Here is a 23100-nt window from a genome sequence, read left to right on the forward strand (position 1 = left end):
CGTAGCCCGCGAAAAGGTATGCGACGCGCATGACCGCTCCCCGTCCATTCCCGTGGTGCTCGCCCTCCTTCTCCCTCCACTGAATCCACCGGCTTCCTTTCAAGTCCCCGGGATATCTCTGCATCTAGGTGGGAGCGGCAGCGGAAGCCCCACTTTCCAGAGGGTTATGTACAAAAAAAGAGAGCTTATGTTCAAAAGGCCAGAGCTTTTCAAATCCATACATTTAGGGAATAAGGCGCCTCCGCTTCCCCACCACCACCACCCGCAACGCCGGGGCTGTCAATCTCACCCCAAGGGACCGGCTCCAGAGGTCCAAATGTAGATTGCTTAATAAAAAATAAGACACCCCCGAAAATAAGCCATAGGCTTATTTTATTGAGTAAAATAAATATAAGATGGTGTCTTAAAATAGGGGAAACACGGTATATGTCAGCATAAAGATGGTGACCACAAGCCAACAGAAAATAATGGGCATTTATAGAGCAAACCAGAACAGGTCTACTCAGAAGCATCTTCCACTGAATTAAATGGGGCTTACTCTCAATCAGGCAGCCTCATGGTGTCTCTAAACCTGTGTTGGACTATAGCTAATTGAGACCATGATAATCTTTCTTTTAGATATAATGAAAGAAAGCAATGAGACTACTTTGCCGAAGGAATTTATCTTAATGGGGCTTACAGACAACGCTACAATCAAAGTTGCACTTTTTGCTGTTTTCAATGTGATTTACATAGCAGCCATGATTGCCAACCTGCTCATAGTCATGTTGGTCAAAGCAGATTCTCGCCTTCACACACCGATGTATTTCTTCTTATCTAACTTCTCCATCTTAGAGGTTTGCTACACTTCAACTGTGGTGCCCCAGATGCTATCTCACCTTCTGGCTGAGAAAAAGAGCATCCCATTGATCCAGTGTGCTGTGCAACTGTATTTCTTCCTTTCATTTGGCATTACAGAATGTTTTCTTCTCACTGTCATGTCATATGACCATCATGTTGCCATTTGCTTTCCACTGCACTATAGCCTCATCATGACCAACCGGGCATGTATTGCAATGGCCACAACTTCTTGGGTGGGTGGCTTCTTTTTTTCTGCCATCAACACTGCATTCACTTTGAAACAATCCTTTGGTGACCATAACAAGATAGACCATTTTCTCTGTGAAATGCCAGCCTTAGTCAGTATAGCTTATGGAGGGACACACCAAGCCAAGATGTGCATGTTTATTTCCTGTGTGTTCACCTTGATATTACCTCTTTTGTTAATACTTGTGTCTTATACTCGCATACTCTACACCATCCTTGGTAGCCATTTTGGTATGGGGACACGCAAGGCCCTCTCCACTTGCTCCTCACACTTGACTGTGGTCACACTCTTTTTTGGATCAGTCCTTTCAATATATCTGAGACCAAAATCCAGTGCATCAAAGGAGCATGTCAAAATAGCCTCTGTGTTTTACATAGTCATCACTCCTGCACTCAGCCCCTTCATATACAGTCTGAGAAATAAAGATGTGATGCAAGCCCTAAAGAAATTGATGCATAAAAGCAGAGAGCTTAACTAATCTGGTGTCACAGGTGGATGGGAAGGATGCTGTTAGAGGCTTTGCAAATCTCTAGGATGGATAGATCTTGTATTTGAGACAAATCTCATCCTCTGCTGTGAGGTATACACTACTGGAAGAAATTTCATGCTTATTGAGTGCGGATGGAGTCTTGAAGATCTGTCACATACATAATGCTCAGGTATTAAACTGTGAAAAAGTGCAAATATTTGATTAATCCAGAATCTGAAGCAAAATAATCTTCTTTTTTTAAAGGAATGCTGAAGAGAAAAGTCAAGTACATGGTACCTCGGTCTACGAACGTAATTTGTTCCGGAAGTCCATTCTTAAACCAAAGCGTTCTTAAACTGAGGCGCGCTTTCCCTACTGAGGCCTCCTGCCGCCGGTGCCCTTCCACTGTTTATGTTCCATTCGTCTTCCAAGGCAATGTTCGCTAGCTGGGACACCTACGTCCGGTTTTGGGGAATTCGTTGCCCAAATAGGACTGTTCGTAGACCGAGATACCACTGTAAAAGACAAAAAGGGGTTGGAAATAGGCTGAATGTCAAAGTGACTTTAAATTATGCCATTCAAACTATAATTCCATCTGTTCCATTATCCCATTCTTTACTCTCCATGATCTCTGGCACAGTTTTAAACACGGCCCACCCCTTCTTCCAAATCAATATGTGACCTTCCGCTATGTAACCCACCCTTCCAAACCCGAAAAAGTGGCTAATGTAACACCATTTTTAAAATGTATCCAGCGGGAATCCAAGAAATTACAGGCTGATGAACATTTATTCCAGGAGAAGTGGTGGAAAGTAAAGATCAAATGATTTAAACATGTATAAGAATGTCTTGTTGAAGAAGAATGATTCTCTCTTTGAGCCTGTCCATAGAACATAGGTTCCCACTCTATGGGTTGGAGTGACTGAAGAGACAATGTGTACTTCAAAAACTTTTCAACAATGCCCTTCAGTCCAAGCTCATGAATAAGTTTATTTGTCATGAGATATGAGAAGAGTTCCTCTTGTGTATCAGTAATTGGTTAAAGAACAGAAAATAGAAATAAATGTGAAATTCTCACAATGGAGGAATGTTAGAAATGGGGTACCCGAAGGGTTGGGAAGGATATTCAGTCTGATGCAAGTTGTCCTGATTTGCTCTGTTCATAACATTATGCAAACCACAACATAGCCAGTCCTTGAAATTTTCACTTATCCAACTCCCCACTCCCCCCCAAAAAATGTATACAAAAAAATGTATATTAGGGGAAGGTGTCCATAGTCTCAAAAGGTGATATAAAGGGCCACAGTGCCACTGCGTTGTTGAACCTAAATAGGTCTGTTTCTGGTCAATAGTTTCCCAGATGGAAGAAAAGTGGGTATAAATCTAATAAAATATATAAAGTTTTAAATGTATATATTAGTGGAAAAGAAACACACAAAAGGAATTATATTCTAAGACTTTGCTTGCTGGACTGTGTATATCAGACAAAATTGCATATGAATATGTGTATTGTAGGATAAACATGCACTAAAATGGTGACAAAGTTCCATAAATACACACATACACACACACACACCAGAAACTGAAGTGTAAAGATGGTGAGCTGTACTTAAGACAGGTAAAATGAGAAACTCAGAGAAACTGAAATAGACATATTTGTCCATCACTGTTGGCCACTGTGAGAACAGGAAGTCTTTGGTCTGATCCAGCAGGGCCCATATTACGTTATTTTAAGCAGTGCTCATACTCCCCTTTCTCTTTGCACCCATCTGGATTTTGGGATTGAAGTAACATTCTTTCAAAGGGAAATTGAATTGGGGCAACCACAATATACCCCCAACCCAGAAAACACTGTTCTGAGGTGCTTTTTTGAAATGCGAAGAATGCAAAGTGGTTGTTGCATTAAAAATAGCTGCTTTCTTTCCCACTCAAGGAAATATATACATTATATATATACATAAAGAATATACATAATTTATTTGTATGTTGCCTTTCCATAGTTTAAACTATGCTCAAGGTGGCTTACAGCATGAAAAAAAAATACATAATCACAACATAACAAAAGTAGTCATAGACAACAAATCAAAACATCAAAAAATACACAACCAATTTGAACAATATCCACATAAATCATAATAAGATCTTATATAAAGATAGGTAAAGGTAAAGGGACCCCTGACCATTAGGTCCAGTCGTGACCGACTCTGGGGTTGCGGCGCTCATCTCGTGTTATTGGCTGAGGGAGCTGGCATACAGCTTCTGGGTCATGTGGCCAACATGACTAAGCCACTTCTGGTGAACCAGAGCAGTACACGGAAACGCCGTTTTCCTTCCCACTGTAGCGGTACCTATTTATCTACTTGCACTTTGACATGCTTTTGAACTGCTAGGTTGGCAGGAGCAGGGACCGTACAACAGGAGCTCACCCCGTCGCGGGGATTCGAACCGCCGACCTTCTGATCGGCAAGCCCTAGGCTCTGTGGTTTAACCCACAGTGCCACCCACGTCCTATATAAAGAAACAAAACATTAATATCAATAACAGTACCCCCACACCCGCAAACAAAACCCCTGTCCAAGAGTCTGTTCAGCAGCCTCAGCTTTTGTAGCTGGAGTCAGTCAGGGCCCTGGTGGACAAAGGCCTGCAGGACAGGGAACAGGTCTTCCAGGACTCACTTGAACACAGTGAAACAAAAACTGGATGTACCCTGACCTGTCTTCCCTATCCCAGAGTTGACCTGGACCTTTCCCCCTTGAAATGCAGAGGTTTTCAATTCTAGGAAAGTCTGAACTGGAAAAAAACACCCACATTTAAAATAAGAAAGTTCCAGGAGAACACTGAGAGGAAGTCCAAATCTGAAAGTAGACCCAAAGCTTTAAAAGGTGTCCCACTGCAGTGTATTTTTGTTTTGTTTTTTTAAGAGGGGGCAAATCTGATATTAATAATGCAGTTCTAATTTGTTCTCAGAAGTAAACCACACTGCGTTTAGTGGTTCTTACTCCCAAGTTAATGCACTGATGAATCAGCAGACAAACTGGTAGGTGGGGGATTTCACAAAACTACCCCCTAACCCAAACATTTTCATTTTTTGGGGTGGGTGGGTGAAATGTTGTAATTGGCCTGAGAGGGTTACATATGGTCCAGACAACTATTTGGTTCTTCCTTCCAGAGTGTCATTTGCCATGGGAGCTCAATAGATTGCACAGAGTATTTTGTAGTATACAGTGATGAACATGCAAAGTGCAGGATCAGCTTCAAGCTAATAACAATAACACACTATGAATACAAGTTTCTATTTACATAATTTATTCTTCAACACCAATTTGTGTTACCAGGGCCATTAGAAAAAAATGCAATATTATGGAAGAGATTAAGTACATTGCAAAATTCAGGATGGGCACACTTGTTGAGGCAATTGGGTGAATTTTCTGTTGTGAATGGATTTTTTTTTAATCTTGGAATTGAAGTTAGGTTCCTTTAAGAAAGTCCTTGGAAGGGATGCTTCTGATTCCTTCCTCACTGCAGTAGCTACGTGTGACACATTAAAAACCTTATTTGGAAGGTCAGGGGGCTATCCTGAACAATGTAGGATGTTGGGCAGGGGTCTAGAAACTGAGTCTGATATTGGTCCATCTATCTCAGTGTGGTCTAGATTGACTAGAGCTGTATTCAGATGCCACTTTATTCCACCTTCCCAGCATTTACTGACTTTTTAATTTTCACATTATACAGTTCACACGACACGAGAAGTACTTCTGGAAATCTAGTGAAATGTTAGTGGACACTCCTGTGTTAATTGTTTTTTGGGGGGGTGCTTGTAGCCCCATAGAAGAAGGAGAAGGAGAGGAGGAGGAGGAGGAGGAGGAGGAGGAGGAGGAGGAGGAGGAGGAGTTTGGATTTTATATGCCGCTTTATCACTACCCAAAGTGGCTAACAATCTCCTTTCCCTTCCTCCCCCACAACAAACACTCTGTGAGGTGAGTGAGGCTGAGAGACTTTAGAGAAGTGTGACTAGCCCAAGGTCACCCAGCAGCTGCATGTGGAGGAGCGGGGAAGCGAGCCTGGTTCACCAGATTACAGATTACAGCTCTTAACCGCTACACCACACTGGCATTGACTCAGAAAACCATGACAGCTTTGCATTGCAATTTCATATGACAAAATTTGGGACAGTATCCTGGCATATCCCCCCCCCGGTGCCATTTAAAACATAGTGCAACATGGTGGGATAGTCACAGATCTGGAATGCAACCATTATAGCTGTATAAAAGGGATGCTAGAAAGTGGGACATAACCACAAAACCCATGCAAGAGACCCCACTTCGGAAGGCAGACTAGCAGTAGATCTCCAGGGTTTCAGGCAAAAATCTATTCCAGCCTTTCCTGGACTGAACATGGGACCTTTTACATAGTTTTGCATCCATTCCCCAAAGCAGAGAGATCTTTGTGGGGTTTCTGGTGGTTACAGCAGGAGAGGAACTCACATAATCCTCCCTCACACAAATTTATTCAATAAAAACTTTCTACTGCCTAATTATTGTTATTATTTGTACCCCCTCCTCCGACTGGGTTGACTCAGCCAGTCTGTTAGCAGAGATCCAGGGAAGGTTAGATGAATTAGTTTCCATTTAAATCAATGAGATTTAGATTAAAGGATAATTAACCTAATCCCATTAATTTTAAGGGGACTACAGTTCTACTAAATCATTCTGGATCCAAGCTAATGCTTTCAGAAATTATAGGTGCAAGTCCCTACCTATATTGGATCTCACACAATGTGTCGATTCATTTTTGTCACCCAAAAGCCTTTCTATCCCACATTCTTTTAAAGGCACGTTTTACCTCTTTATTCCTCAAGCTGTATATGAGGGGGTTCAAAATGGGACCAATAACAGTATAGAAAAGTGAGAGATATTTGCCAGTGTTTGGTGAGTAAGTGGAATTGGGCTTCAAATATGTAATACAAGCAGAACCATAGAACAAAGTCACCACAATGAGGTGTGAAGAGCAGGTGGAGAAGGTCTTCTTCCGACCTTCAGAGGAGGAGATCTTCAAAATGGTGGTAATAATGCCAGCATAAGACATCAAGATCAGGATAAAAGGCAAAGTCCCAAAAATCATAGCCCCCACAAAGAGTCCAATTTCAACCCTTGAGGTGTCCCCACAAGCCAATTTCAGCAAAGGAGGGATGTCACAAAAAAAGTGGTTGATCACATTGGAACCACAGTAGGAGAGAGTAAACAGCATGCTGCTGTGACCAAAGGACATCAGAAACCCACTTAACCAAGACAAAACAGCTAATGTAGTATAAACCTTTTGGCTCATCAGGATGGGATAGTGCAAGGGCTTACAAATGGCAATGTATCGATCATAGGCCATTGAGGCGAAGAGGAAACATTCTGTCCCACCAAGGAAGAATACAAAGTAGGTCTGCAGAGCACACCCAATGAAGGAGATGGATTTATTTCCAGAAAGGAGGTTTGCCAGCATCTTAGGGACATTGACTGATGTGTAGCAGATCTCCAGAAAAGACAGGTTTCTTAGGAAAAAATACATGGGAGTGTGGAGGGCAGGGTCAGCCAACGTCAGGAGAATGATGAGAAGGTTTCCTGCCAGAGTGATGATATAGAGTGCCAGGAAAGTGAAGAATAATGCACTTTGCAGGTTAGGGTCATCAGAAAGACCCAGGAGGATGAACTGTGCTGGTGCTGTACTGTTTTGTAGAATGTGTTCTTTTCTGTTCCTCATCCTGGAAAGAGAACATAAAGAACTGATGAATTTAGGATATGATTGTTTGGCTATACACAATCTTTTTATATAGATTATATGTGGAACTCTGTTCAAGAACTGCCTAGATGATCAGGGAATGATCCAAAGGCACATACTGCAGGGTTTAACTTCATTGGAATCATTAGGATTTAGAAGTGTTCTTATAATAAAAATTCTAAATTATACATATAGCTTCTGCGTCTTGTTCATATGGAGAGGTATTGTTTTAATAATCATTAAAGAGATTTATCTGAAATTTCCTTCTGTATAATCATCTTTTTTTTTAACAAGGCAAGTGCTGACCTTTGGTAGGATTGTTCCTAAATAACATTATTAAAAGGCATCAAACTTGAAAAATAATCTTTGTCCAATAAATAATTTAGTATCATTCATGAGAAGGAATGTACAAAGTGTGTTCCTTCATAGTGAAACATGATGAAGGCTTCAAAAGAAAATAATATGGTACTTACTGAAGCCCTGAAAGGTTACACTCAACTCTCTGTTCCTGATGCTCTTGTTGCACTAGAGATTTCTCAGCCACAGTTACAGAAGGTTGTGATCTTAGGCTGCTTTCAGTGTACCTGCCTCTTCACCATGTTTTATTCTGCCAGATTCTTCCCTCTGGGAGTTGTGCTCAAAGACAGATCACAATGAATAACTGACTGAGCAGGCAGATGCATTAATGTAGCTATTCAGTTATCAATTGTGATATTTCCTTTAAAATACCTTTAAAGCCCTTCATCCTTTGTTCTATGTGGCATATGGCTGTGCAGACATAGAATTACAGGATTGTAGAGTTGGAAGGGAAGCTACGAACATGAGTTTGACCAAACTGCGGGAGGCAGTGCAAGACAGGAGTGCCTGGCGTGCTATGGTCCATGGGGTCACGAAGAGTCGGACACGACTAAACGACTAAACAACAACAACAACAAAGAGTTGGAAGGGACGTAAGGACCATCTAGTCCAGCCCTCTGCATGGGGTGTATGGGGTGTTTGGGAAGGGGTAGTACCTCTGTTGGTACACACCTGATTAATCTGGGGTAGTTTGTTCCCCCTTTGTCCCCATCCTGCACTCAGTTGTTACCTGTGGTCCCTACAAGCTGTCTTCTGGGACAACTCCTGCAGCTAAGCTGGTGCCAAATGTATTGCTGTTTTCCTCTCAACCACATGAGCGAGGTTGAGAAAGGGGTCTTGTCATCTAGGCAGCCCAGAACACCCACTCATTTCTGCCAATTCAGTGGTTTGATTGTCCTCTGAGACAGACTGATGCCAACAAATATAATGGGAATAACACTTTCTTGACCACATTGCATAACCTCAAACAAACAAGAATTAATGCTCAGTTCCCCATCATTTTCCAGACACAAATCTGAGATTTAAATCTCTGTGTCCTTGTGGGTCGCGCCCCCCCCCCCATGTCACCCACATCAGAGCAAATGTCAGTTTGGGTTTTCTGGGAGTTTTCTTTATAAAGTGGGTTTTCATGAGGAAGCTCTGGAGTAGGTTTTGTGGAAGCATTCAGAAAGGAAGCTATAAAATGCAGACCATGTCTGGAAAGCGTGGAGAAAGGGTATGTGTGGATGACGCTCTACATTGCCACATATTTGGACAAAGAAATCAGTATGAATGGTCAATAAACAGGTCATCTAGAACTGACTTTACCAGCAAGCTGGACCACTAAAATCCTTACTTTTCCCCCCAAGAGAGTGATGCGTTTGATGATACAAAGATGATGATGATGATGATAATAATAATAATAATAATAATAATTTATTATTTATAACCCGCCCATCTGGATGGTTTTTTTCAGCCACTCTGGGCTGCTTCCAACAGAAAAATTAAAATACAATTATTTATTAAACATTAAAAGCTTCCCTAAACAGGGCTGCCTTCAGATGTCCTTTAAAAGTCTGGTAGTTGTTTTTCTCTTTGACATCTGGTGGGAGGGCGTTCCACAGGGCGGGTGCCACTACCGAGAAGGTCCTCTTCCTGGTTCCCTGTAACTTGGCTTCTCACAGCGAGGGAACCGCCAGAAGGCCCTCAGCACTGGACCTAAGTGTCCGGGCAGAACCATGGAGGTGGATACTGGATCGAGGCCATTTAGGGCTTTAAAGGTCAGCACCAATACTTTGAATTGTGCTCGGAAATGTACAGGGAGCCAATGTAGGTCTTTCAAGACTGGTGTTATGTGGTCTTGGTGGCTGCTCCCAGTCACCAGTCTAGCTGCCGCATTCTGGATTAATTGTAGATTCCGGGTCACCTTCAAAGGTAGCCCCACACAGAGTGCATTGCAGTAGTCCAAGCGAGAGATAACTAGAGCATGCACCACTCTGGCTAGACAGTCTGCGGGCAGGTAGGGTCTCAGCCTGCGTATCATATGGAGCTGATAAACAGCTGTCCTGGATACAGAATTAACCTGTGCCTCCATGGACAGCTGTGAGTCCAAAATGACTCCCAGGCTACGCACCTGGTCCTTCAGGGGCACAGTTACCCCATTCAGGACCAGGGAGTCCTCCACACCTGCCCGCCTCCTGTCCCCCACAAACAGTACTTCTGTCTTGTCAGGATTCAACCTCAATTTGTTAGCCGCCATCCAACCTCCAACTGCCTCCAGGCACTCACACAGGACCTTCTCTGCCTTCACTGCTTCTGATTTGAAAGAGAGGTAGAGCTGGGTTTCATCCGCATACTGATGAACACCCAGCCCAACCCCCCTGATGATCTCTCCCAACGGCTGCATATAGATGTTAAAAAGCATGGGGGAGAGGACAGAACCCTGAGTCACCCCACAAGTGAGAGCCCAGGGTCTGAGCACTCATCCCCCCCCCCACTTTCTGAACACAGCCCAGGAGGAAGGAGCGGAACCACTGTATGACAGTGCCTCCAGCTCCCAACCCCTCTAGACGGTCCAGAAGGATGTGGTCGATGATGTCTATAGCCACTGAGAGATCCAGGAGAACTAGGAAACAGCTCTGATAGATAGATATGAGAGAGAGAGAGAGAGAGAGAGAGAGAGAGAGAGAGAGAGAGAGAGAGAGAGAGAGGGAGAGAGAGAGAGAGAGAGATGATAGATGATAGATAGACAGATAGATTTACATATTCTACTTTGGCCATTATAAGTCTTTTGAAAGGGCAAAAGGGGTGATTTTCATAAATGACTGAGACCAGGCTTGGATTCACCAATAAAAGTTGTAGTTACCACCATTTGGCATACAAAACGAAGTTGGTAAAAGGTACAGTGGAAGGAGTGGGGAGAACTTTTGTTCCCTTCCTTCCACTGCTGTCAGTCTGGGTGTAGGTCAGTTATGCCAGAACTAGCAAGTAAGCTGCCACTCCCCCACCTGCTTAACATGCTCTGCCCCCAAATGGGTGATTTCAGAGGATCTGAGTCAGGTAACGAGGAGGGGAGACACAGAGAGCACCTAGCCTTCCTGGATCTTCTCTGAGCCCAATGTAGCTTTCCCCTTCTTTGGCAGACCCCAATCTTAACACATGCAGCATTGCTCCAAATTGTTGTAGACACATAAGTGAAAATTTCCCTTTGGGTCCACAGAAATACCCACAATAACTCTCACAGTCATTTTTATGAAGTTTATTAAGAGCTAGTCAGAAAGCAAGAGGACAAATGGTAGTTCAACAATAACAACAACAAAAATCAGCCCACAGGTTATCCCATGTCTGCCTATCATAGTATCACAGAATTTTAGAGTTGGAAGGGACCCGGAGGGTCAACTGATTCAACCTCATGCAGTACCTATCTTACTGCAGCTACTTACAATCAGCCTTTGGGTCTCATCCTGTGCAAAGTAGCAGCATTGATTACAGAACCTCCAACATTTCTCCAATGAAAAGAGGGAGAACCTATTCTATTATTGTTTATTATTATTTATCAGTGTTGTTGTTGTTGCTATCATTATCAATCCCCTGGCCATCTGACTTGGTTGCCCCAGCCACTCTCGTGGCTTCCAACATATATAAAAACTTAATAAAATGTTTTAAAACTTCCCTATACAGGGCAACCTTCAAATGTCTTCTAAAGGCTGTATTGTTACTTATCTCCTTGGCTTGGGGGTTGCCTAACTCCATACCTCCAACATTTCTCCAATGAAAATAGGGACATCCTAAGGAAAAGCAGGACATTCTGGGATCAAATCAGAAACTGAGACAGTTTCTGTAAATCCAAGACAATCCCTGCAAGAAAGGGAAACTTTGGGGGGGGGGGTCCTGTGATGGTCAGGTAACATGAGGGATGTTGAGATCCAATGAGGGATGTTACAGGTAGGTAGCCGTTTTGGTCTGACGTAGTTGAAACAAAAAATTAAAAAAAAATTCCTTCCAGAAGCACCTTCGAGACCAACTAAGTTTGTCATAGGTATGAGCTTTCATGTGCATGCACACTTCTTCAGATACACTGAAACAGAAGTCACCAGACCCTTATGTATAGTCAGAAGGTGGGGAGGGGTATTACTCAGAAGGGTGGTGGGAATGGGTGATTGGCTGATAGGAGTGGTAAACCTGTTGATGACTGTTAATGACTGTTAATGACTGCAATTGGTCTTGCAGGAAAAAGCAAGGGGTGAGATGGCATAAGAAAACTTTATCATGAGGGATGTTGAGATGCAATGGGCTATATGGCAACAGATCACTTGCAAGATTCAGGTAGCTCTTGATTGATATCTGGCATTGTCCAGACAATTACAAGCTGGTTAGGAGCCAGGGGAATGCCAATCAGCACTAAATTAGTCTCTGCAAATGTTGGAAGTCAATGCAGATGAAAGGTGGGTCTGGGTATACTGGCTGACACAGACAAATGGAAACACTTCTGGAACAGAAGTATGCTAGGAGAAGTCCAAAGGAAGGGAATTGTTACATAGTGATTTCATGTGAAAAAATGTGGACAGTATCCCTGCACATAATCCTTTCCTGTCATTTAAAATGTAGAGCAGCATGGTGGTATAGCAATTAAAAAACCACAGTTCTAGAATGCTGCATCAATTGCAGTGCAAAGGGGATGTCAGAAATTGAGACAGAAGCACTTAGCATCATAACTGTAAAAACTCATGCAATAAACCCTACCGTACATCTGAATGCAGCTTGGCAGAAGTTCCCCAGAGTTTCAGGGGGGGGGGGAACTTTCCCATCCCTGCCTGGACTGAACATGGGACCTTTTGCATACAAAGCATGTGATCTACGCTTGGGCTCCGACGGTAGGGGATGAAGGGATAGGAAACATTCATGTTAAGTTATATTAGGTTCCAAGCTTAATTGAGGATGATTCTCAGTCCCCCCAATAGTTTTCCATCCATTCCCCAACACAAATTGATTAGGACGAATCCTCAACGCTCGCAGAGATATCTTTTGGGGAATTTCTGGTGATTTCACTAGGAGGGAACCACAATCTTACCTCACACAAATTTATTTACTATAAATTATCCCACTGTTAGATAGATACAAGCAAGGTTAGATGACTTAAATTCCCATTTAAATCAAGGATCATATATTAAAGCATAATTAACTTAATCCCATTAATTTTAAGGGGATCACAGTTCAAGTAAATCATTCTGGATCCAACCTAATGCTTCCAGAAATTAGCAGGTACAAGTCCCTACCTATTTTGGAACTCCCACAATATGTCAATCCATTTTTATCACCCAAAGGGTCTTCTAGCCCAGATTCTCCTAAATGCATGTTTTACCTCTTTATTCCTCAAGCTGTATATGAGGGGGTTCAACATGGGACCAATAACAGTATAGAAAAGTGAGAGAAATTTGTCAGTGTTTGGTGAGTAAGTGGAATTGGGCTTCAAATACGTAATACAAGCAGAACCATAGAACAAGGTCACCACAATGAGGTGTGAAGAGCAGGTGGAGAAGGTCTTCTTCCGACCCTCAGAGGACGAGATCTTCAAAATAGTGGTTATAATGCCAGCATAAGACATCAAGATCAGGATAAAAGGCAAAGTCCCAAAAATCATAGTTGCCACAAAGACTGCAATTTCAACCCCTGAAGTGTCCCCACAAGCCAATTTCAGCAAAGGTGGGATGTCACAAAAGAAGTGGTTGATCACATTTGAGCTACAGTAGGAGAGAGTAAATATCATGCTGGTGTGACCAAAGGACATCAGAAATCCACTTAGCCAAGACGCCACAGCTAAAGTAAAATAAACTTTTTGGCTCATCAGGATGGGATAGTGCAAGGGCTTACAAATGGCAACATATCGATCATAGGCCATTGAGGCAAAGAGGAAACATTCTGTCCCACCAAGGAAGAATACAAAGTAGGTCTGCAGAGCACATCCAATGAAGGAGATGGATTTATTTCCAGAAAGGAGGTTTGCCAGCATCTTGGGGACGTTGACTGTTGTGTAACAGATCTCCAGAAAAGACAGGTTTCTTAGGAAGAAATACATGGGAGTGTGGAGGGCAGGGTCAGCCAATGTCAGGATAATGATGAGGAGGTTTCCTGCCAGAGTGATGATATAGAGTGCCAGGAAAGTGAAGAATAATGTACTTTGCAGGTTAGGGTCATCAGAAAGACCCAGGAGGATGAACTGTGCTGGTGCTGTACTGTTTTGTAGAATGTCTTCTTTTCTGTTCTGCATCCTGAAAAGAGAACATAAAGAACTGATGAATTTAGGATCTGATTGTTTGGCTATACGCAATCTTTTTGTATAGATTATATGTGGAACTCTGTTCAAGGACTGCCTAGATGATCAGGGAATGATCCAAAGGGACATACTGCAGGGTTTAACTTCATTGGAATCATTAGGATTTAGAAGTGTTCTTATAATAAAAATTCTAAATTCTACCTATAGCTTCTGTGTCTTCTTCACATGGAGAGGTATTGTTTTAATAATCATTAAAGAGATTTCTCTGAAATTTCCTTCTGTATAATCATCATTTTTTAATTAAACATAGCAAGTGCTAACTTTTGGTAGGATTGGTCCTAATTAACACTATTAAAAGTCATCAAACTTGAAAAATAATCTTTGTCTAATAAATAATTTAGTATCATTCATGAGAAGGAATGTGCAAAGTGTGTTCCTTCATAGTGAAACATGATGAAGGCTTCAAAAGAAAATAATATGGTACTTACTGAAGCCCTGGAAATTCTCACCCAGCTCTCTGTTCCTGACGACCTAGTTACACTAGAGATTTCTCAGCCACATTTATAGAAGGTTGTGATCTTAGGCTGCTTTCAGTGTACCTGCCTCTTCACCGTGTTTTATTCTGCCAGATTCTTCCCTCTGGGAGCTGTGCTCAAAGACAGATCACAATGAATAACTGACTGAGCAGGCAGATGCATTAATGTAGCAATTCAGTCATCCACTGTGATACTTCTTTTAAAATAACTTTAAAGCCCTTCATCCTTTTTTCTATGTGACATATGGTTGTGCAGACTTAGAATTATAGGATTGTAGAGTCGGAAGGGACGTAAGGGTCATCTAGTCCAGCCCCCTGCATGGGGTGTATGGGGTGTTTGGGGAGGGGTAGTACCTCTGTTGGTACACACCTGATTAATCTGGGGTAGTTTGTTCCCTCTTCGTCCCCATCGTGCACTCAGATGTTACCTGTGGTTCCTAGAAGCTGTCTTCTGGGACATCTCCTGCTGCTAAACTGGTGCCAAATGTACTGCTGTTCCCCCCCCCCCAACCACATCAGTGAGGTTGAGAAAGGGGTCTTGTCATCTGGGCAGCTCAGAACACACTGCTCAGGCCTGTGCCCAGGGGAGGTCACTTCACTTCTGCCAATTCAATGGATTCATTATCTCCTGAGGCAGCCTGAAGCCAACAAATATAATGAGAAAATACTTTCTTGACCACGTTGTATAACCTCTTGCAAACAAACAAGAATTAATGTTCAGTAAATAGCCGGTGTTGTCTATGGGTTTGTCTACACTTACCTTTCCCCCAACATTTCCCAAACACAGGTCCGAGATATTAATCTCTGCGTCCTTGTGGGTATTTTTCTTTTCCCTACACCAGAACTTTCAGCACGAAAACCCACACTTCCCAGCACAATCAGAGCAAATATCAATTTGAGTTTTCTGAGATTTGAAAATTGATACAATTCAACTTTGAAGAGTGGGCTTCAAAGAAATCAGTTAGAATCAGTTGTACAAAGAAATCAGTTAGAATGTTCAATAATCAGGACATCTCAAACTGATGTTACTTGCAAGCTGGACCACTAAAATACTTACTTTTTTCCCCCAAGAGGGATATAAGTTTGATGATATAGATAGATAGTGTTATGTACTGAGCTGAATCCTAGAACAATAGGATTCAGAATCAGCAGTCTGATTGGTCCGCAGGAGCTACCCAATCCAACTCCAGGTGGAAGTGAACCTGCAACCTGATTGTCCTGCAGGAGCAGCCAATCAGGTGGCTGGCAGAAGTGAATCTGCAACCTGATTGGCCTGTAGGAGCAGCCAACCAGGCTGCAGGCAGAAGTCAATCCACAACCTGATTGGCCCACAGGTGTAGCCCTGAAGTAGCCAATCACGCAAGGCCCATTGTGTAAAAAATGTATATAAGCAGATGGTTTGGGAAAAGAGCCATTCTTCTTCTCTTCTTCTCCTTGATGACTATGAGCTGAATAAAGAGCATGAAATTCACTCTCGACTCCGAGTATATTTCAGATAGATAGATAGATAGATAGATATTCTACATTGGCCATTATAAGTCTTTGCAAGGAGTCTTGGTTTTACCAATAAAAGTTGTAGTTACCACCGTTTGGCATAAAATGCAAAGTTGGTAAAAGGTACAGTGGAAGGAGTGGGGAGAACTTTTGTTCCCTTCCTTCCACCGCTGTCAGTCTGGGTGTAAGTCAGTTATGCCAGAACTAGCCAGTAAGCTGCCCTTCCCCCACCTGCTTAACATGCTCAGCCCCCAAATGGGTGATTTCAGAGGATCTGAGTCAGGTAACGAGGAGGGGAGACACAGAGAGCACCTAGCCTTCCTGGATCTTCTCTGAGCCTAATGTAGCTTTTCCTTCTTTGGGAGACCCCAATCTTAACCCATGCATCATTGCTCCAAAATGTTGTAGACACGTAAATGAAAAATTCCCTTTGGGTCAGCAGAAATACGCATGATAACTCACATAGTCATTCTTACGAAGTTTATTAAGAGCTAAGGAGAAAGTAAGACGAGAAAAGGAAGCCAGAAAGTATTAAAAAAATAAAAAAATAAAAAAATAAAAAATCAGCCCACAGGTTATCCCATGCCTGCCTATGTATCAGTATCATAGAATTCTGGAGTTGAAAGGGACCCTGGGGGTCAACAGGTTAAACCTCATGCAGTAGCTATCTTACTGCAGCTACTTACATTCAGCCTTTGGGTCTCATTCTGTGCAAACCTAGACAGCATCTTAAAAAGCAGAGACATCACCTTGCCGACAAAGGTTCTTATAGTTAAATCTATGGTTTTCCCAGTAGTGATGTATGGAAGTGAGAGCTGGACCATAAAGAAGGCTGATCGCCGAAGAATTGATGCTTTTGAATTATGGTGCTGGAGGAGACTCTTGAGAGTCCCATTGACTGCTAGAAGATCAAACCTATCCATTCTTAAGGAAATCAGCCCTGAGTGCTCCCTGGAAGGACAGATCGTGAAGCTGAGGCTCCAATACTTTGGCCACCTCATGAGAAGAGAAGAATCCTTGGAAAAGACCCTGATGTTGGGAAAGATTGAGGGCACTAGGAGAAGGGGACGACAGAGGACAAGATGGTTGGACAGTGTTCTCGAAGCTACGAACATGAGCTTGACCAAACTGCGGGAGGCAGTGCAAGACAGGAGTGCCTGGCGTGCTATGGTCCGTGGGGTCACGAAGAGTCGGACACGACTAAACGACTAAACAACAACAACAACAACTGTGCAAGGTAGCAGCATTGATTGCAGACCCTCCAAAATATCTTCAATGAAAAGAGGGACATCCTATTCTATTATTTATTATTATTATTTATTAGTGTTGTTGTTGTTGCTGCTGCTACTGCTGCTGCTGCTACGGCTGCTGCTGCTATCATTATCAACCTCCTGCCCATCTGACTTGGTTGCCCCTGCCATTCTGGCTGGCTTCCAACATACCGGTATATAAAAACTGAATATATATTTTTATTGGGGAAAAACTTCCTTATACAGGGCAAACTTCAAACGTCTTCTAAAGGCTGCATTGTTACTTATCTCCTTGGCTCGGGGGTTGCCTAACTCCATACCTCCAATATTTCTCCAAAGAAAATAGAGACAGCCTAAGGAAAAGCAGGACATTCCAGGATCAAATCAGAAACTGATACAGTTTCTGTAAATCCAGGACTATCCCTGCAAAAAAGGGAAACTTGGGGGGTCTGTGATGGTCAGGTAAGATGAGGGGTGCTGAGATGCAATTGGCTATATGGCAACAGTTCACTTTCAAGAGGTTTGATCCAGGTAGGTCTTTAATGATATCTGGCATTGTCTAGCCAATCACAGGGAATTCAGTAGCCAGGAACAGAAGCATACTAGGAGAAGCCCAAAGGGAGGGAATTGTTGAATTGTGATTTCATTTGAAAAAAAATGTGGGCAGTATCCCTGCATATAATCCTTTCCTGTCATTTAAAATGTAGTGCAACATGGTGGTATAGCAATTAGAACACCACAGTTATAGAATGCAGCATCTATTGCAGTGCAAAAGGGATGTCAGAAATAGGGACAGAAGCATTAGCATCACAAATGTAAAAAGATATACAATACACCCTACATTTGAATGCAGCTTGGCAGAAGTTCCCCAGAGTTTCAGAAAAAAAACCTTTCCCATCCCTGCCTGGACTGAACATGGGACCTTTTGTATACAAAGCATGGAATCTATGCTTGGGCTTCGATGGCAATGGATAAAGGGACAGAAAACTTTCTGTAAGAGAATGACCTTCAGGTTAAGTTATATTAGGTTCCAAGCTTAATTGAGGATGATTCCCACTTCCCCCAATAGTTTTCCATCCATTACCCAATACAAATTGTTAAGGAGGAATCCTCAAAGCTCACAGAGATATCTTTTGTGGGGAATTTCTAGTGATTTCATTAGGAGGGAATCACAATCTTTCCCCACACAAATTTATTTACTAGAAATTGTCCCACTGTTCAAGTCGATACAAGCAAGGTTAGATGAATTAAATTCCCATTTAAATCAAGGATCATATATTAAAGCATATTAACTTAATCCCATTAATTTTAAGGGGACCACATTTCAACTAAATCATTCTGGATCCAACCTAATGCTTCCAGAAATTAGCAGGTACAAGTCCCAACCTATTTTGGAACTCCCACAATATGTCAATCCATTTTTATCACCCAAAGGGTCTTCTAGCCCAGATTCTCCTAAATGCATGTTTTACCTCTTTATTCCTCAAGCTGTATATGAGGGGGTTCAACATGGGACCGATAACAGTATAGAAAAGTGAGAGAAATTTGTCAGTGTTTGGTGAGTAAGTTGAATTGGGCTTCAAATATGTAATACAAGCAGAACCATAGAACAAGGTCACTACAATGAGGTGTGAAGAGCAGGTGGAGAAGGTCTTTTTCCGACCCTCAGAGGATGAGATCCTCAAAATAGTGGTTATAATGCCTACGTAAGACATCAATATCAGGATAAAAGGCAAGGTCACAAAAATCATAGCCACCACAAAGACTGCAATTTCAACCCTTGAGGTGTCCCCACAAGCCAATTTCAGCAAAGGAGGGATGTCACAAAAGAAGTGGTTGATCACATTGGAACCACAGTAGGAGAGAGTAAATATCATGCTGGTGTGACCAAAGGACATCAGAAATCCACTTAGCCAAGACGCCACATCCAAAGTAAAATAAACTTTTTGGCTCATCAGGACGGGGTAGTGCAAGGGCTTACAAATGGCAACATATCGATCATAGGCCATTGAGGCCAAGAGGAAACATTCTGATCCACCAAGGAAGAATACAAAGTAGGTCTGCAGAGCACATCCAATGAAGGAGATGGATTTATTTCCAGAAAGGAGGTTTGCCAGCATCTTAGGGACGTTGACTGATGTGTAGCAGATCTCCAGAAAAGACAGGTTTCTTAGGAAGAAATACATGGGAGTGTGGAGGGCAGGGTCAGCCAACGTCAGGAGAATGATGAGAAGGTTTCCTGCCAGAGTGATGATATAGAGTGCCAGAAAAGTGAAGAATAATGCACTTTGCAGGTTGGGGTCATCAGAAAGACCCAGGAGGATGAATTGTGCTGGTGCTGTAAAGTTTTGTATAATGTGCTCTTTCCTGTTCTGCATCCTGGAAAGAGAGCATACAGAACTGATGAATTTTGGATATGATTGTTTGGGTATACAGAATCTTTAAATATATTACTGTATAAGTGGAACTCTTTTTCAAGAACTGCCAGGCTGATCAGGAAACGATCCAAAGGCACCTACAGCAATATTTAACTTCAATGGAATCAGCAGGATTTAGAAAGGATCTTATAATAAAAATTCTAAATTCTACCTATAGCTTCTGTGTCCTGTTCATATGGGGAGGTATTGTTTTAATAATCATTAAAGAGATTTCTCTGAGATTTCTATCTATATAATCCTCATTTCCTTCATTAAAGATAGCAAGAGCTAACCTTTGGTAGGATTGGTCCTAATTAACACTATTAAAAGGCATCAAACTTGAAAAACAATATTTGTCCAAAAATAATTTAGTATCATTCATGAGAAGGAATGTACAAAGTGTGTTCCTTCAGAGTGAAACATGCCAAAGGCTTCATAGGAAAATAATATGGTACTCACTGAAGCCCTGGAAGGTTACACTCAGCTCTCTGTTCCTGATGCTCTTGTTGCACTAGAGATTTCCCAGCCACAGTTGTAGAAGGTAGTGATGTTAGGCTGCTTTCAGTGTATTTGCCTCTTCACGGTGTTTTATTCTGCCAGGTTTTTCCCTCTGGGAGCTGTGCTCAAAGACAGATCACAATGAATAACTGAGTGAGCAGGCAGATACATTAATGTAGGAATTCAGTTATCCACTGTGATACTTCTTTTGAAATAACTTTAAAGCCCTTCATCCTTTTTTCTATGGGGCATAAGATTGTGCAGACATAGAATAATAGGATTTAGAGTTGGAAGGGACCCAAGGGTATTTAGTTCAACCCCTTGCATGGGGTGTATGGGGTGGAGAGGGGTAGTACCTCTGTTGGTACAACACCTTATTCTTCTGGGGTAGTTTGTTCCCCTTTGGTCCTCATCCTGCACTCAGCTGTTACCTGTGGTTCCTAGAAGCTGTCTTCTAGGACAACTCCTGCTGCTAAGCTGGTGCCAAATGTACTGCCACTTTCCTCCCAACCACATGAGCGAGGTTGAGAAAGGGGCCTTGTCATCTGGGCAGCCCAGAACACTCTGCGCAGGCTTGTGCCAAGGGCAGGTCACTTCAATTCTGCCAGTTCAATGGTTTCATTATCTCCTGAGGCAGACTAAAGCCACCAAATAAAATGAGAAAATACTTTCTTGACCACGTTGTATAACCTCCTGCAAATAGCTGGTGTTGTCAATGGGTTTATCTACACTTACCTTTTCCCCAACATTTTCCAAGCACAGGTCCGAGATTCAAATCTCTGTGTCCTTGTGGGTATCTACACCCACACACGCACACACACACACACACACACACACACACACACACACCAGAGCTTTCACCACGAAAACCCACACTTCCTAGCAGAATCAGAGCAAGTGTCAATTTGAGTTTTCTGAGGCTTGAAAATCGCTACAATTCAACTTTGAAGAGTGGGCTTTCATGAGGAAGCTCTGGGGAAGGCAATGTGGAAGCTTTCAGAAAGGAAGCTTTAAACTTCCAACCATGTCTGGAAAGTGTGGAGAAAGCATAAGTGTGGATGACGCCTAACCTTGCCACAAACTTTGTACAAAGAAATCAGTATGAATGCTCAATAAATGGGATCCTCCTAAATTGAGGGTTCTGGTTGCACTCAGGCCCCTTAAGCCACCCCCATGGGGTGAGTTGTTACTAGGTGTGGCCCAAGCCTTGTCAGTTGGACCCTGGGATTGTGCCTGGCTGTTTGGGCCAATTGGGACAGGTGGCGTGATCCTAGGTTCCTACAAATGTTGCCTAACCTTCCCACAAACTTTGTACAAAGAAATCAATTTGAATGCTCAATAACAGGACATCTCGAACTGATGTTACTAGCAAGCTGGACCACTAAAATCCTTACTTTTTTCCCCAAGAGGGAGATATGTTTGATGATATAGATAGATGATAGATAGGTAGGTAGATAGGTAGATAGGTAGATATAGATAGATATTCTAAATTGGCATTTATAAGTCTTTGAAAGGAGGCTTGGTTTCACCAATAAAAGTTGTAGTTACCACCATTTGGCATAAAAGGCAAAATTGGTAAAAGGTACAGTGGAAGGAGTGGGGAGGACTTTTGTTCCCTTCCTTCCACCGCTGTCAGTCTGGGTGTAAGTCAGTTATGCCAGAACTAGCAAGTAAGTTGCCCCTCCCCCACCTGCTTAACATGTTCTTCCCCCAAATGGGTGATTTCAGAGGATCCGAGTCAGGTAACGAGGAGGGGAGACACAGAGAGCACTTAGCCTTCCTGGATCTTCTCTGAGCCCAATGTAGCTTTCCCTTCTTTGGCAGACCCCTTTGCTCCAAAACGTTGTAGACACATAAGTCGAAAATTTCCATTGCGTCACAGAAATACTCACGACAACTCACACAGTCATTCTTACGAAGTTTATTAAGAGCTAGTCAGAAAGCAAGAGGGCAAATGGTAGTTCAACAATAACAACAACAAAAATCAGCCCACAGGTTATCCCATGCCTGCTTATGTATCAGTATCATAGAATTGTAGAGTTGAAAGGGACCCTGGGGGTCAACTGGTTAAAGCTCATGCAGTAGCTATCTTACCGCAGCTACTTACATTCAGGGTTTGGGTCTCATTCTGTACAAAGTAGCAGCATTGATTGCAGACCCTCCAAAATTTCTTCAATGAAAAGAGGGACATCCTATTCTATTATTTATTATTATTACTTATTAGTGTTGTTGTTCTTGTAGCTGCTGCTACTACTGCTGCTGCAGCTGCTGCTGCTATCATTATCAATCCCCTGCCCATCTGACTTGGTTGCCCCAGTCACTCTGGATGGCTTCCAACATACCGGTATATAAGAATTGAATAATTTTTTTTAAAAAAAACTTCCTTATACAGGGCAACCTTCAAATGTCTTCTAAAGGTTGCATTGTTACTTATCTCCTTGGCTCGGGGGTTGCCTAACTCCATACCTCCAATATTTCTCCAAAGAAAATAGGGACAGCCTAAGGAAAAGCAGGACATTCCAGGATCAAATCAGAAACTGATACAGTTTCTGTAAATCCAGGACTATCCCTGCAAAAAAGGAAAACTTGGGGGGTCTGTGATGGTCAGGTAAGATGAGGGGTGCTGAGATGCAATTGGCTATATGGCAACAGTTCACTTTCAAGAGGTTTGATCCAGGTAGGTTTTTAATGATATCTGGCATTGTCTAGCCAATCACAGGGAATTCAGTAGCCAGGAACAGAAGCGTACTAGAAATCCAAAGGGAGGGAATTGTTGAATTGTGATTTCATTTGAAAAAAAATGTGGGCAGTATCCCTGCATATAATCCTTTCCTGTCATTTAAAATGTAGAGCAACATGGTGGTAAAGCAATTAGAACACCACAGTTATAGAATGCAGCATCTATTGCAGTGCAAAAGGGATGTCAGAAATAGGGACAGAAGCATTAGCATCACAAATGTAAAAAGATATACAA

General features: G+C 42.4%; 3 protein-coding genes across 3 annotated transcripts; all 3 read right to left on the reverse strand.

Annotated features, from left to right (window-relative positions):
• Positions 1-6350: 6350 nt before the first annotated feature.
• Positions 6351-7304, reverse strand: LOC118077558 (olfactory receptor 10A2-like). Its single transcript, XM_088656404.1, has one exon. It carries the CDS (start codon positions 7302-7304, stop codon positions 6351-6353), a length of 954 nt encoding a protein of 317 aa, XP_088512530.1.
• A 5668-nt stretch (positions 7305-12972) lies between these two features.
• Positions 12973-13926, reverse strand: LOC118094156 (olfactory receptor 10A2-like). The gene has a single exon (XM_088656348.1). It carries the CDS (start codon positions 13924-13926, stop codon positions 12973-12975), a length of 954 nt encoding a protein of 317 aa, XP_088512474.1.
• A 4709-nt stretch (positions 13927-18635) lies between these two features.
• On the reverse strand, positions 18636-19589 carry LOC118094158 (olfactory receptor 10A2-like). The gene has a single exon (XM_035134209.3). It carries the CDS (start codon positions 19587-19589, stop codon positions 18636-18638), a length of 954 nt encoding a protein of 317 aa, XP_034990100.3.
• Positions 19590-23100: the final 3511 nt, after the last annotated feature.

This window comes from Zootoca vivipara, chromosome 12 (assembly GCF_965207765.1).
Source record: "Zootoca vivipara chromosome 12, rZooViv2.hap1.1, whole genome shotgun sequence".
In the NCBI taxonomy this organism is placed as follows: Eukaryota; Metazoa; Chordata; class Lepidosauria; order Squamata; family Lacertidae; genus Zootoca; species Zootoca vivipara.

Coding starts and splice junctions, on each gene's coding strand:
- LOC118094156 (XM_088656348.1), bottom strand. CDS start 13,926: ATGCAGAACAGAAAAGAAGACATTCTACAAAACAGTACAGCACCAGCA.
- LOC118077558 (XM_088656404.1), bottom strand. CDS start 7,304: ATGAGGAACAGAAAAGAACACATTCTACAAAACAGTACAGCACCAGCA.
- LOC118094158 (XM_035134209.3), bottom strand. CDS start 19,589: ATGCAGAACAGGAAAGAGCACATTATACAAAACTTTACAGCACCAGCA.